The 14,430-nt window shown below is 42.6% G+C and overlaps 1 protein-coding gene across 1 annotated transcript; it reads left to right on the top strand.

Annotated features, from left to right (window-relative positions):
• The first annotated feature begins 7,818 nt into the window (after positions 1–7,818).
• On the top strand, positions 7,819–10,620 carry dlx6a (distal-less homeobox 6a). The gene is made up of 3 exons (XM_071500634.1): positions 7,819–8,653; positions 9,374–9,567; positions 9,824–10,620. The coding sequence occupies exons 1-3, from the start codon at positions 8,347–8,349 to the stop codon at positions 10,061–10,063; spliced, it is 741 nt and encodes a 246-aa protein (XP_071356735.1). The 5' UTR covers positions 7,819–8,346; the 3' UTR covers positions 10,064–10,620.
• Positions 10,621–14,430: the final 3,810 nt, after the last annotated feature.

The raw sequence follows: 14,430 nt of genomic DNA, 5'->3' as shown, positions 1-14,430 counted from the left end.
ATTCTGATAGAAAGCTAATAACCTAACCATTATTCCCAAGTGACGTTAATATGATAAATGCAGCAAACATCTGTCATAACGCTGCAGGTCATAAAATCTTAAAGGCCACTGAGCTGATGAGATTTTGTCTCTTGTTTCTAAATCGTTTGTGTTAGTTAAAACATTTGAAAGAAAGATTATCATTTATCAGTTTTTAGTTGTAAGACTACACAACAGTCTTCTCGATTTTAAAAATAAGTCATTTGAAAGCCCTCATTCTGTGTCATGTGTGCAGCGCAGTGTAAACAACCTATATTTCTACAGGTACTTTCAGTGCAGCTTATATACAGTATACTCTTGTGGCATTATTTGAGGGATTTTAAATTTGTCTGTGGTGCTCAGCAATAAGTGCATTCTGATATTTTACTGTTTGTTTTTTTTTAAACCTCCTGTAATAAAATATTTCTGTAATATTCAGATTTCCTGATATTTTTATTTTCCCTATACTGTGTTATGGTGTTTGTATGGGATTGTATCAAATATTAGCTGCAGTATATAATAAAATACAGGAAATTAAATTAATATAATGATGATGATGATGATGATGATGATAGCAGCAAGTCCAGAAGCATCAATAGCCAGCTAATAATAGTAATAAGGTTGATAATAGATTATTTGATTGTTTTTTTGTACAATATACTATTATATTTGTACAATATGTTTTCTAAATACACCAGCTTTGAGTTTGAGCTTTTTACTGTGTGCTCTGGTGTGTCCTTAAAGGAGACATTTCTTTAAAATGTGTTAGGACTTACACCAACTAGGCATTTGTCAGTGTGAAGAGGACTGTCTCTTTCTTCTCTTCTCTCCAATGCAAAAATAACCAGGAATACAGCGAGGCTCAAGAATGTGAACTTTTTGATGGCAGGCCCAACTCATCGTGAAACTGCAGGGCTCCCATTAACAGCTTCACGTCATTCACTCAGTTCCTCAGACTTTCTGTGAGCGAGAAGATGACTTAACTCACCACAAGACCAAACCAAAACCCAGCCCGGTCTGAAACGCAGTTTCAGGTAGGAGTGTCTTAAGGTGCGGCAGACAAAGGTCCACAGCTCACCTGACAACCTCCTGCAACCCACAGCTCATGAGAACCAGAGCAGCGTCTCAGAATAGGACATGCTTGTCCACCACGCTATATTCCACCAGGTGCGACTCTCTTTCTCTTCACCTTTTTTCCACTTCAGTTCACACCGTGCTCTTAAATTTCAAGCTCTTTTATTTTGCAGTCAGTGTTAGCTATTGTGTGCAGCACTTCCTCCACTGGAGCATTCATTCCTACATGAGAGCCAGGACTTTCCCGTTGGAGCACACACACGCATTTTGTTATTAGTTTGTACTGTTGTGTGGATTCAAGTTTTTATTTTGTGTGTGTGTGTGTGTGTGTGTGTGTGTGTGTGTAAGGGTCTTTTCCTATGAGAGACACATCTACAAGATATTCCCTCCAACAGGATTTTCAATATTTTTTCATTGATTTTCATATCAACTGCAAAGTTCCTGTACAAGATCAAACATTTATGTTAACAGCAATCTATATTTTCTCTAGTGTCATTTCAAAGCACTTCATGAAGAGTTTAGTACTCTTGCCTAGTGTTTTTTTTGGTTTTTTTTTCTCTTTAATGAGGTTCATCTGGTTGTATTTGCAGATGAACCAGTGTAAGTGAGAGTTTAATAGCTCAGGAGTTAGTTTATTTACCCTGCATATGCTCCAAATATAAAGTCTCACAGTCAGTATTGTGCCTCACATGTTTGCTGAGGCCCAACTCTTGTGGCTTTTGTTTACATCTACACAGGCCTTCCAAAGCAGAGCCCACTTCATATGAAAAGTGAGAGATATTTGTGTTTAAGCTTACAGGATACCGTGAGACAGGGAATGTGACGACCAAATTCTTTCTGAATTCTAGGTAAAAATAAATAAATAAACGAATAAAAATGCACCTGTAATCGAGATTAGCTAATATTAGATTGCTTGGTCGGATGCCAGACCTCATTGAGAATCTAGACTTTTTTTAATTAATTTCGAAAACGAAATTATTATTATTCCTGTAATATTCTTTTACTAATGCTGCCACTCTAACAACCTATTATTATGCTCCTACAAGGGACTGGCACAGTTGTGGCGGAACATTTAATATCCCTGCACAATTTATTAGATCCTTTCTTAAGGGTTGACCATAATCCAGAGCCTCGGGGGTCATTTCTCCATCTTTCTACCAGGCTCCACGCAGCGTGGGGCGCGCACTGGAGGCGCGTACTCAGAGTCTGTGGAGGTTTTTAACCACCTGCCTGCTCGGACACAGACAGTAACCCCCCCCCCCCCCCCCCCCCCCCCCCCACCCCCACCCCTCCTCCTGAAAATGACGATGGCCTCGCCACAGGGTCTATCTGTGTCACTGATAAATAATCCTCAAATCACTGTTAATTAACGAAGGACCACACGTAGAGGCCTGAAATCTCCTCCATCCTCCGACGTTATGCTTGTTTTTAAACCTCCTAGTAAGATTTCTGTAATATAGCTACCGCTTTTTGAATAATAGGCTATTATTATTCTTCATATTTTACAGTATTTTTACTTGATTTCCTTAAAGAACATGCGCAGAACGATACAAAATACAAGATTTAAACTCTTGCAATGAACTGGAGATTAACGTGATGATTGTGATGGAGATTATAGCGATATTAGCGTCTACAGCAGAAACACAAAGATCAAGACTAATAATAATAATGAAATGATAATAATAATGATAATGTAGATGTAAAATGCTTGACAATGACCGATATTGAATAAATACCGTCCAATATTTGACGACTAGTTGCCTCTAGGCTATTTTACGCAGATGTAAAAACACTTTTACGCTATAGGTTTTCTATATTCTAATAAAACCAAATTGCATCCTTCAATATGCATCTTTTCCCCCACTGTTACATTCATTTGTGCCTAATGCTTCAACATTTCAGGAGTTTTTTTTGTTTTTTTTTTTTTAATGCTCCTCGTTGCTATGTATTCTTTCTTAATTTCTCTGTCTCTCTCTCGTTTTCTCTGTCACGGCAGATGAAAAGGCGCTGTAATTATTCCAGGAGGTTGGGAACTAAATGATTGTCTTTGAAGTAGGCCCGGGCCTTGGACTACATTAGAAGCCAAGCATGTGATTTGCAACTGTTGAAGTAAAACCTTCACTCTGCTGCAGAAAAACGAGGAGGGTGGATTCTCGGCAAAAGAAAATGGTATCTTTGTTTGCTCCCTTTTGTTTACCGGGGGATTCTTTCTCATTTTGCCCCCTTTTTTTTTTCATTTTTACTAATTCATTTCAATGGCTTTCAAACTGGAAAATGGAAATGTTGCTCCTGCCCTCTATTTCGGCAGCAGCGTCCTGGCAACAGAGCAATTTTCTATCATCAGGGATAAACGGCATCGAACAGTACATTCTGATAAAAAAAGAGCCCATGATTGCTGGCCTTCCTGTCTGTCATCTAGCGACCAAATCCTCTCCTTCAAGACCGACCACTGTGCTGTCAGACCTAATAATGTCGCGTATTAAGTCGAGAGAGGAAGAAAAGGAGGGACCAATGCTCGCCCTGGCACTCACTAGTCACCAACATAAAGTTCACATCAACTTTCTGGATATGGCTCCTTTGTTACTGACCTGGCGTATAGGATCATAGAGTTAGGCATGTTTGTCAGGTCATATGCGATCGTAACCGACAGAATATCTCACTAAATACCCCCCCCCCCCCCCTTCACTGTCTTAACAATGTTGATAATATGGCTGGAAATCTGTGCCCATTCCCACACCCTTTTGCTGATGAGGATTTTCGTGCGGATTCTCCTGTTACACTTCAACAAATAACTAAATTCAACGTTTATTGCACTTCGTTTCCCCTTTTCATTTCAGAGACAAATGACAAAATATAAAAACCACATGGCTGCTGCGGGAAACCGAGCGATGCAATCACTCAGGTGGACCTAAACATGTAGAGACAGAAGGCGACAAGAGAAACAAGCAGTCTTAATTAGCGACACAGGCCCTGAGTGCGACCAGTGCAGCTTCAGCCGTGCCAAATTAAATCCATTAGTCTTTGAGTGGCTGTGAAGGCTCAGTGGTGCAGGCCTTTGCTTATTTGTGGTCATTTAGTTCCACTACCAACAAGCTACACCGGGTCTATGTGAAGGCCCTGCACCTGGGGCCATGCATATGCCAATTTTGCTATTTACCCGAGAGATAATGCAGTCCTAATTTATGATGCAAAACTTATTGTAAACAGTCGCCTGCCTAGGAGCGCATGGTTTTCTTTATGACAAAACCACACTAATTTTTCTTGGTGTAGTTGCAGGCTTTTACAAAACACATCAAAGCTTTGCATAAGTGGGTTTGCATTAGTGCGATGTGCGCAATTTATGCGCGTAAAAGCGCATGGGCACAGATACATTCGACTGGAGCATTAGAGGCTGATCGGTAATCATTTTGGGCTGATGTTGGTGTGTGAGAAGGAGGGGGGGGGGGGGGTGTTGCTCCCTCTGAATCCAGTTACAGTGAACCGTGTTACACTGACAGCTGTGTGGTATGCATCTGCGCTTCCCTTCGCCACTTCCCGCCCCTCGCACGGCAGAGCTGGAGAGTCGTTGACGCCTGGCTGTCTGTGACGCGCCAGTGGCTTTGCGCTGTGGAGAAGGGAGACATGTTGTTTAAGTGCCTCCCGGTCTCTGTCTGCAGTGACGAACCTCAGCGTCCCCAACCGACCGGGTCCCTGAGCAGCCAAGGAGGTGGCTTTCCATGCGAGGCAGTCAATAGCTGTTAGAGGGACCGACCGCAAACGCCACAGCCTCTCGCTACAATTATGATCTCTGCCTTGCTGGAACTCCGTGTTAACGCTCAGGGATGATTAACACATGTGGCCAGATAGACAAGAAGAGACGGGCGGTGTTAAAATAGCCAGTGACACACATTCAGGAAGAGGAGGAGAGAGGGAACTAGTTATATTTTTTAAAGTGGCCTCCTGAGAATGTGTGCGTAAATCTACCGTCTATCCATGTGCGTACAGATCATTCCAATTTACTTTAAGGTGCCTTTAAGATAGCCTATATTAACTGACGCTGACCGCGTTAACTATAAAATAACGCCAGGTTGTGTGAAATATTCTCAGTTTTCATGCACCCCATCACAGACAACAGACGTCAGGGAAATCCCAGGTCTGATACATCCGCAGCGATTGGGTATTGGAGTGATTTTAGAGAGTCATTCATCAGCGTTTATAAGACAGCTGGAAATAAAGACCACTTCTGTTAAACCACCACGGCCATTGATTGTGCTGAAGGTCAATCATCTACTTAGGGACAAAGTGATTTCTAGATTTGCAGCTGAACGGTGTTCATTTTGTGAGTGACATTTCCACGAACTAAAATATAAAATAATTTCTCTCCAGAATAAGGCTATGAACTCCCATAATCCAAGATTAATGGGGCAGAGTAGCCCACAACAGAAGCCACGCCACAGCAGGTGAAACGTGCGTTTAAGGCTTAATGTCTCATTTTCTAAAACGTTTTGCACAAACGCAAATTGGCCTTTTTTTTTTTTTTTTTTAAATAAAACGACCGTTTATTAATTCTGTCCACTGACAACATCCGATATAGGCCCAGGGCCTTCTGTATGTGGCTTGCAATTATACACGGTTGTCAGCATGCATGCAATAGGCCACATCTTAACCATTTCCTAAGCAGCAAGGTCGAGAATGTCATGTTCATCTCTGTTCAAACAAATCCGTCCTTTCACCGCTTCACTTAATCTCATTGTGCCCAGAAAAGCCTCCCGACATGCCTGCGGGACACCAAGACTGTGACATTACCCGCATTGCCATCCCGCAACTGAATAGTCCTGCAGTGACACATACACATACATGCGTGCTCTGGTACACATGATGCTGCAGAACCTGGAGAATGGAGATGTCTCGTTCAATCGAGCCCAGGAGGAAGAAACTACAGCATCGCTGCGAAGCATGCATGTCTTTGTAGTGGCACTCAGAGGCGATTAGAGAAGGTGTAGGATCTGGTTTCTCTTCTGCGTGTCCAGGTGGAACACGGACAGGGGAACCGGCCACTGTGTTAAGTCACTGAGGGGTGACCAAGGTGTGCTGACTCCTGCAAGGAGTCTGCGAGGCCACTGTGCCCTAAGATACAGCCTTATCAGAGGCCATAAAAAAAAAAAAAATCTATGTCAGTGAACAGAGAAGAGGATTCAAAAGAAGCTCTTACCTGCTACCCCCTCCTGAAGACACAGAAGTGTTCAGATTTTTTCTTTAAAGAAATAGTTAATGTGAAACAGTCTGGAAGAATAAAGCATATCCGCCTGGGTGTCTTGCGGCTCACATCCCAGCCTCTGTGCTCCTCTCTTGGTCCGCTGCTGTAAAATGATTATCCGGCTGGGTTGTGCACTTTTTAAATCCCACAAAGTAAATAACAACCGTAGCTGACGATAATAGCAAGGTACCAAGTTCTTGTTACAGAAAAGGAGAAAATTGAAACTAAACGCTGCATTTAGACAACCATTTTTGATAAGAGGATAATTGAGGCGACACTGGCGTATAATTAGGGGATAATTTATGCTATATCCACTTTTATTCCACCCTCCCAAAATAAATCCAGTCCATAATCATTACAGGCGAATTGTTCTTAATTTTATAGCTGCAATTTCAGCAAAGTGTGGCCGCTAATCAAATAGGTTTTCGTAGTAACTTGATTGCAACCATAATTATTTTTCATCGCCTTTTTGTGTGTGTGAAATCACTGAATGCTACATTGCGGCACAAAATGTGCTGAAAGTGGTGCAAAACATGATTTGAATACCTATTGCATTAGCAGCTATAAGCAGGAATGAGATTTTATTCTTATTTGCGAATCGAAGATCGCAGCCCTCAGAGGCAAACTGTATAATTTACATATATTGAGGACCCTATCAGGCCTCATATTACAACAGGGATAAAAGACACTGTCAGTTTATCTCGGTATCCACCCTTCTATCTGCAAAATAACCTATTGTACCTCAGGCATATTGTTATTTGATGTGTCACATGTACTGTATTTTGAATTGTCTGAGGATCCTTAATCATATGGTCAGTAGCCCGAGAAAAAACGAACAGTTATAATATATGTTACTTTCAGAGCAGAGGGGGGCTTGAGGAGGGACTGCTCATTAGGCGCCAACAAAGCCAACAAAGCAAATACTACAATGCAGGAAAAAAAAAAAAAGTTATTTAATTCTTTGTAAAAAAAAAATAAATGCAAAAGTTCTCATTTCTACATAAAAATCTGTAGAGTTTAGGGCCTATTTTTTCTTGTTTCTAAAGCAATTCCACCTGTTTGAGGAGTTTCCTTGACATAAAACAGACCACTCCACTACTGTAAATATGTATAGTGCCACTAAATGTAATAAAGTCTTTTAATGTGCATTTAATACTACTGGGATTATTCCACAGTCATTTGTAAATGTTTATACATTTGAAGAAAAAATATTTAAGCCTCCCAAACGATGATAGACGACTTGTAATGATTAATATTTTTGTAGTAAAGGGCAAATCTGTAAATAATTTATTGGCATTTGGTTTAGAAATCAATTTAATATCAATAAGGATATTAATATTCCTAAATCGGGTATTTGTGTGATGCTTTGCAATATGTGATTAATGCCAGAGAAAAGGAGGAGTTAAAAGCTGAGGAGAAATAGAGGCACATATATACTGCTGCTGTCTCATTAGGCTAAATCAAAGTGCGCACTATATGTTGCGCGTCGTGCGTAATTTGGGGGTTTGGGTACAAAACAAAATCGACTCGGCAATTCCAAAAGAGCTGGGTTTACGTGTGAAGCTTGTCTGTAGGAATTAGGCGTCTTTCCCACCATATATTATTTCCCCCATAGTTGTGGTGGGAGCTGGTAAGGTGGGTTAACTCCAGCTCAAGTCTCCGTGAAGCGCAAAGCACTGATGACGTTGGGTTGGATGACCAATCGGGAGGCGCTGCCCTTTGGAGACAAACCATTTTACTTGTAGTGTCTGCATCAAGTCTGGAAGCAAGGGCTCAATTTTAACAGAATCCACCTTAAAATCTCTCCCTTAACTTATGCCTACCTTCCGTCACTTTGAGTGAGAATATCACAGGACAAGGGGGGAAATAAAGACGCCTCTGGGAAAATTCGGGTGTTAATAGGACAATATCTGTTCGCGGTGGAGAGAGGGGGAGAGAGACAACAACACAGCGAGAGAGAGAAAACCGATTTGGTCTTGAGAGAGAGGGGGGTGAGTGCTCTCAAGGCAGAAAATTCGATGATGACCATGACTACGATGGCTGACGGTCTGGACGCTCAGGACTCGTCCAAGTCTGCTTTCATGGAGTTTGGGCAGCAGTCGCACTCACAGCAGAGCTCCCCGTCGATGGCCAGCGGCCACTACCCGCTGCACTGTCTCCACTCCGGCTCACACGCTCACCACCAGCACGACAACACCCCGTACCCCGGGACCAACACCTACAACAGGTCGTTACCCTACCCCTACGTGAGCCATCCGCACCACAGCCCGTACCTGCCATCCTATCACAACAACACGGGAGGACAGACAAGGTTAGACGGCACAGGTAAGAAACCCCCTTTTTCACCGGCCAAGTGGAAAATGCACCGCGTCATGACAGTACCATTAGCGCATACCTTCTTTTTAGTACGAGTGGCCCACAGTGGGGATCGAACCTTTTTCTCCTGCCGGTGTTGGTATCATGCCCAAGTCGGCCGCTGCAAATTCGGACGAATGATCTTTCCGGCGTAAGGTGGGCGATTACATGGAAGAAAAATCGTGCGTAAAAGGCACCGGATAATTCGAGATCCAGCCTTTCTCAGCCTGTAGCCTGTGTTGCTGTCCCGTTTAGCTCTCCCCTCGGTTCCCACAAAACCTGTTTTAATGCCCGGGGTGTGATCATCACGACCGTGCAATCCTCACCAACTACTCGTGGAAATTAGGCAGCCCGCACGCCTTGAATGTTGTAATTAGCATTTAATTGACATGTCATTACCAGCAATATCCTAAATATGACAGCGTATGAGGATTGTGGCTGCCACGGTGCGTGAAGGCAGTGTGAGATGCCAACGTTTCTCAGCCTTTATTCTGTTTTATTTTTAAGACACTTTCATTCGGCGCCTCTGAATTTATCCACACCTTTTCCCAGATATTTCGAGCTGTTTGATATGGTGTCTTCTCCTGCACTCACACACACACACACTCACACACACACACACACACACACAAATGAACACAATCTCGCTGTTGTGGTTTTAAATAATAACATTGCTTGTTTTTGTTGCAGAGCAGCAGAAAACGACGGTGATTGAAAACGGGGAAATTCGTTTTAATGGGAAAGGGAAGAAGATTCGCAAACCTCGGACAATTTATTCCAGTTTGCAGCTTCAAGCGCTGAACCACCGTTTCCAGCAAACACAGTACCTCGCTTTACCGGAGCGCGCCGAGCTGGCTGCCTCGCTAGGACTGACGCAAACCCAGGTATGCAAGAAAAAAATGCCCGGCGTTACATTTTTGCATGACCTCCTGGAAACGATCATCTGCATTCTTCCGTCATTTATAATGCGAATTTTAAATATCATTCACACTATTATAATTATCTGGTTGTGTGCTTGTGTTTTGATGGTCTTCCTAGTATTTCATTCGATTTAATACAATTGTTCACATCTACGTGGAGGCTCTTTATCCGTGTGTCCGTTCCTAACTGCATGCGCCCCTCTCGTCCTCTCCCGCACAGGTAAAGATTTGGTTCCAGAATAAAAGGTCAAAGTTCAAGAAGCTGCTCAAGCAAGGCGGCAACCCGCACGAAAGCGACCCTATACCGGGCTCCATGTCCCTCTCACCGCGCTCCCCGACCATCCCTCCGATATGGGACGTCTCGGCCTCTTCCAAAGGAGTAAACATGCCGGCCAACAGCTACATGCCCGGCTACTCTCACTGGTATTCCTCCCCACATCAAGATTCAATGCAGAGATAGACTGATGAGGCAGGAGAAAGGTCAGTGAGCTGTCTGGAGGCCTCCGGATCTCCGCCATGCAGTTTCCAACGTAGCCTACAATTTGTGTCAGCGCAGAGACTGGGTGCTGGAGAGGAGGTTTAAAAAAAAAAAAACAACAAAACAAAACAAAACATCAAACCCCTCCGATGCCTCTCTGCCGAAGGATAACACGCAGCCAAGCCTCGGTGTGATGACACAAACAGGGGGAACTAACCATTTTCGTCAGCGTACATGGCTGTCCAGTGGGCTCGCATCTCTGTTATGCTTTCATTCATGTCAACATCTGAACGTCAATATACCAAATATTATCAGTGACATTTTAGCCACTTTGGGCAAAGACTGCTTACACTCTCCGTGCGCTGTGGCGCCCTGAACCTTTCGCCATGGTGGACTCCTGACTGCTTTTTTTTTTTTTGGTTGTTTCTCCAACATGCAAAACCAAACAAATTGTCTGTCTGTAAATATAATCTGCGATTTTAGTTGTACATACACTTTTTATGTTTTGTCAGATTGAGTAAACCGTGACTCAAAACAGACGCCTGCTGTCGCATGATTTCCAAAAAAAAAATAAGAAAATCATTTCAAACGAGGCCTTCTTCATTGCTCCATATTGGGGCCAACATCACATTATGACAGGCCCGTTTCCCGTCCCCCCACTGTGTGCAAGCTTATAACAGACAACATGAACCTAAGTTAATGACACAGTGCTCAAGTGAAAAGCCCATTTTCACCAGAGTAAACATCTGAAATAAATCCACAGCGCTCAGTGGCTGATGGTGAACGCTGCAGTAGTATATAGATTTATCAAATGCGCTCAACACCAGAGGAAATGAACTTACCCTGCACCGCTGTTGTCTACATTCACCTCGAAAGACATTTGCTCCAGGTCCAGCTCATCTTGTCATTTCGCCCCTCAATTATTAGAAGTATTGACAAAATGTTTTCTCCCGTCTCTCCGTCCTAATGCAGGGCGTTAAATGCCAAGCTCCACGGGATCGATGGCGAACAAAGCAGCCAGCTGCAGTGGCGTTCAATATGAAGGAGATATTTGGGACAATTTGTGGGTTTTTATCCAAGTGAGGCTTTTTTTTTTTTCCTCCATTCTCATAAATGCAGGCATAATTAGGGTAATTTTTGATGTAGCCCGCTGATTACAGCGTTTTTACCGTCAAAGATAATTACCTGTAATTTTCTACCACTTTTAATACTAAAAGGCATCTTTATTTGGATTTGAGGTAGCACAGATGGAACAAAAGGGAAAATTATTCGGTTATTCATATACAAATTGCTGAGGAGAGTGAGCGCTCGGGATATTATCTGAAATTACAACGCTGAAAAGCTCCATGCAGCTGTCAAGTCGCGGATGTCCCACTGGCGCGCATTCAGCCCTACCTGGGCCCCCGAGGCTGGGGGCCTATCTGCTCCTGGGCCATGTGCACCCTGATCTGCGGGCTGCAGGGAGCCCGACAGCAGCAGGTCGAGTAAACAGCAGCAGAGCTCATAAATACACACGTTGTGCACATTCAGCTCCAAGAACTGACAGGTTTCATCAAGATGCGCAAATGGGAAATGAGCAAAATCAAATGAGAGAGATAGATAGATAGATAGATAGATAGATAGATAGATAGATAGATGTAAAGTGCAGCAGAGTGACAGAGACAGACATGGGGGTGGGGGTGGGGGGGGTGGGGGTGCAGAGAGGGAGGGATGTGTCACTATAGCTGATTCACTACAGCAGACTTCTCACATAAAGGCTCCCGTAGCACCTGACAAGATTTCACACAACATTACCAAAACATCAGCCGGAACATACTCGTAAAGACATCCATTATTCTCTCCAACAAATAAAAAAAAAATAAAAAAAAAAAAAAAGAAAAAAGAAAAAGAAAGAAAGAAATCAGATGTTAGGAAAATGTTTCCACTCCCCTGTTGACAGCCCTGACTAAAGCTCAGAACTTACTGAAGACTCATTTTCAGTCGAGAGTGTCGCAACCTCCTCTCAGATCAGCAACAGCCACAGGACAGTAGACATGAGACTCATCCTTACCTTGCTCCGCTTCTCTAACACAGACTAACCAAAAAAAGCGCTGCACGGTTTTACTGCTGGTGGTTGAATAAGCAAATCCAGGTGGGAAAGTGTTTGCACACCCCGGTAAGCTCTTATATATTGCCTGCAAAATTAGCTGTTATTACTGTCACTGTTTAGTGATGGCGAGCTTGAAAAAAAAAAAAAAAAAAGCCCTCTGCAATCAAGAACCAAGCGCATCTTTGCAAATTATAGGTAATTGTCAATGTCCAGATTATGATAATGGAGGCTCTAATCCTGGAGAATAATTATTGTGGAGTGTTACAGTTGAAGCTGTCCAGTAAAGCTAACTGTCATTATTTAGACTCGATTTGCAAAACGGGGGGAAACTAGCTGAGTGGAAAATGTTCGGTTGGAAATAAACGGGGGCTCTCGATATAATGGCACCACTAGTGTGTGTGTGTGTGTGTGAGAGAGAGAGAGGGAGAGGGAGAGAGAGGGATGGATGGATGGATAGAGACATACAGTAGTGGTGTGTGTGTGTGTGTGTGTTTATGAGAGATATAGAGGTCTATGTGAACAACTGTGCCGCGCCTTGGGTGCGTGAACGAGCACTGTGGAAATCTAAATTTCTCGAGTGACCTGCTCACACTGTGATTACGTTCAGTCCGCATCAGAAATGAGCCTGAAAACAACAACAAGCAGTGTGGAGTTTTAGATTAGGAAGAGCATTTTTATACTCCAGTATTTGTGCTCCAGTTTGTGTGTGTGTGTGTGTGTGTGTGTGTGTGTGTTTAAAGTGTATTCAGTAGGCTGCAGTCAGGAAGAGGAAGAGGACTCTATGTGTCAGGTGGAAATGGTAACATGCGTGGGTCAGTGTGGGTCAGATGCAGTATTGTTTAGTGTGTGTTTGAGGTGGGTGGGAGGGGGTAGTGCAACATGTCCGTTTGTAAAAACTCACTTATATGATTTTTGTGCATATGGCCGGGCAAATTCAATTAGATCCATTTTCAAACCCCCAATGTTTCTGACAGTGGCGCGGTTTGTTCAGCGGTTTGCAGCGGCAACGCTGGTATTACTGCCTGCTAATAACACGGTGAAGCCGTGGAGGATTTTCTCTTTCTTTCTTTCTTTCTTTTTCTTTTCTTTCTTTTTTTTTTTTTTTTTTTATTTTACCCGGAAGGTGGGCTGCGGCCGGGACTGGCAGAGCACTGGAGCCGGTCTACCCCCACAGGAATGCGGATTGTCTCAGATCTCCGTGCCGCCCCCCTCGCCTCCTCTCTGCCATTCAAAGCGGCTAATTGTAGGGGACACAAAGCGAGAGCGACTGCAGACTGTCTGCAAGAAGCAGGGAGCAAGACGCAGGCATTTTCTCTCCAGACCAGCTGGAACCGACTGAAAGGCTCGGTCAGGTTCTCCACTAAAATCCAATCTAAGTGATAAAAGGGTGATCAGAGGCAATAGTGAAAAAAAAAAAAATATCGTTATTATTATTATCATCATTATCATTACCTATTATTAGAGGATTTCAAACCGGTAAATATGAGGGTGAACAGGTAGAAAAATACTGGGGCAATATAATGACAATTTGAGTTCATTTGAAAATATGAATTCTTATGATATCCTACAACGCCTATGATATGACCATAAATCTGACTGTACCAGAAATACTATCAAGGGTTCCTCTACTTCCACAAAACAATGGTAGTCTCTAAAACTCTAGCTCTATAATGAGGACGAAATCACAACAATAATATTACAGGACAAATCAACCCAGTTCAAGAAGCACCAGAATTCAATTAAGATATAATTAAGGTATCTTTGTTAGTCTTACTGTGATGTTAGCCATGTTTTCTCAGACACATATCTACAATAAAAACATTTTTTTTATTATTTTTGCTTAATGACTGCTTGCAGTGAAATTCTTATTATTTTTCTTCATTAATATGTAAATGAATAAACTGAGTCTGCTCATTTTTCATTCCCATCTCCCTAGACAATTATAAGTTAGTAAATTATAATATCTGCAGAAATAAAGGACACAAGTTAAAAGACAAAGTAAAAATAACAAATGAAAATCATAGAATAAATAGAGATCGTGGGCGTTATGGCAAATGAAAACTATTGAGATGAGATGTACATTTTCTCTAGATAATTCATATCGCTACTGAGCAGCTGTGATTTACAACCTTGTGTGGGAAATGTAATGTCACCTGAGGCTCACAAACATTAATGTCTGTGAGTCTGAGTCGTGATTTTCAAGGTAAATCACTGAGGGTTAAAATGACAAGAGACTGTAGTGAGGCCGGAAGTTTCAAAA

The sequence above is a fragment of the Trachinotus anak genome, unplaced genomic scaffold (genome assembly GCF_046630095.1).
Source record: "Trachinotus anak isolate AG129_WGS33_773 ecotype Australia unplaced genomic scaffold, CSIRO_AGI_Tana_v1 ptg000016l, whole genome shotgun sequence".
Taxonomy (NCBI): Eukaryota; Metazoa; Chordata; class Actinopteri; order Carangiformes; family Carangidae; genus Trachinotus; species Trachinotus anak.
This window is presented reverse-complemented; position numbering and strand designations above follow the sequence as displayed.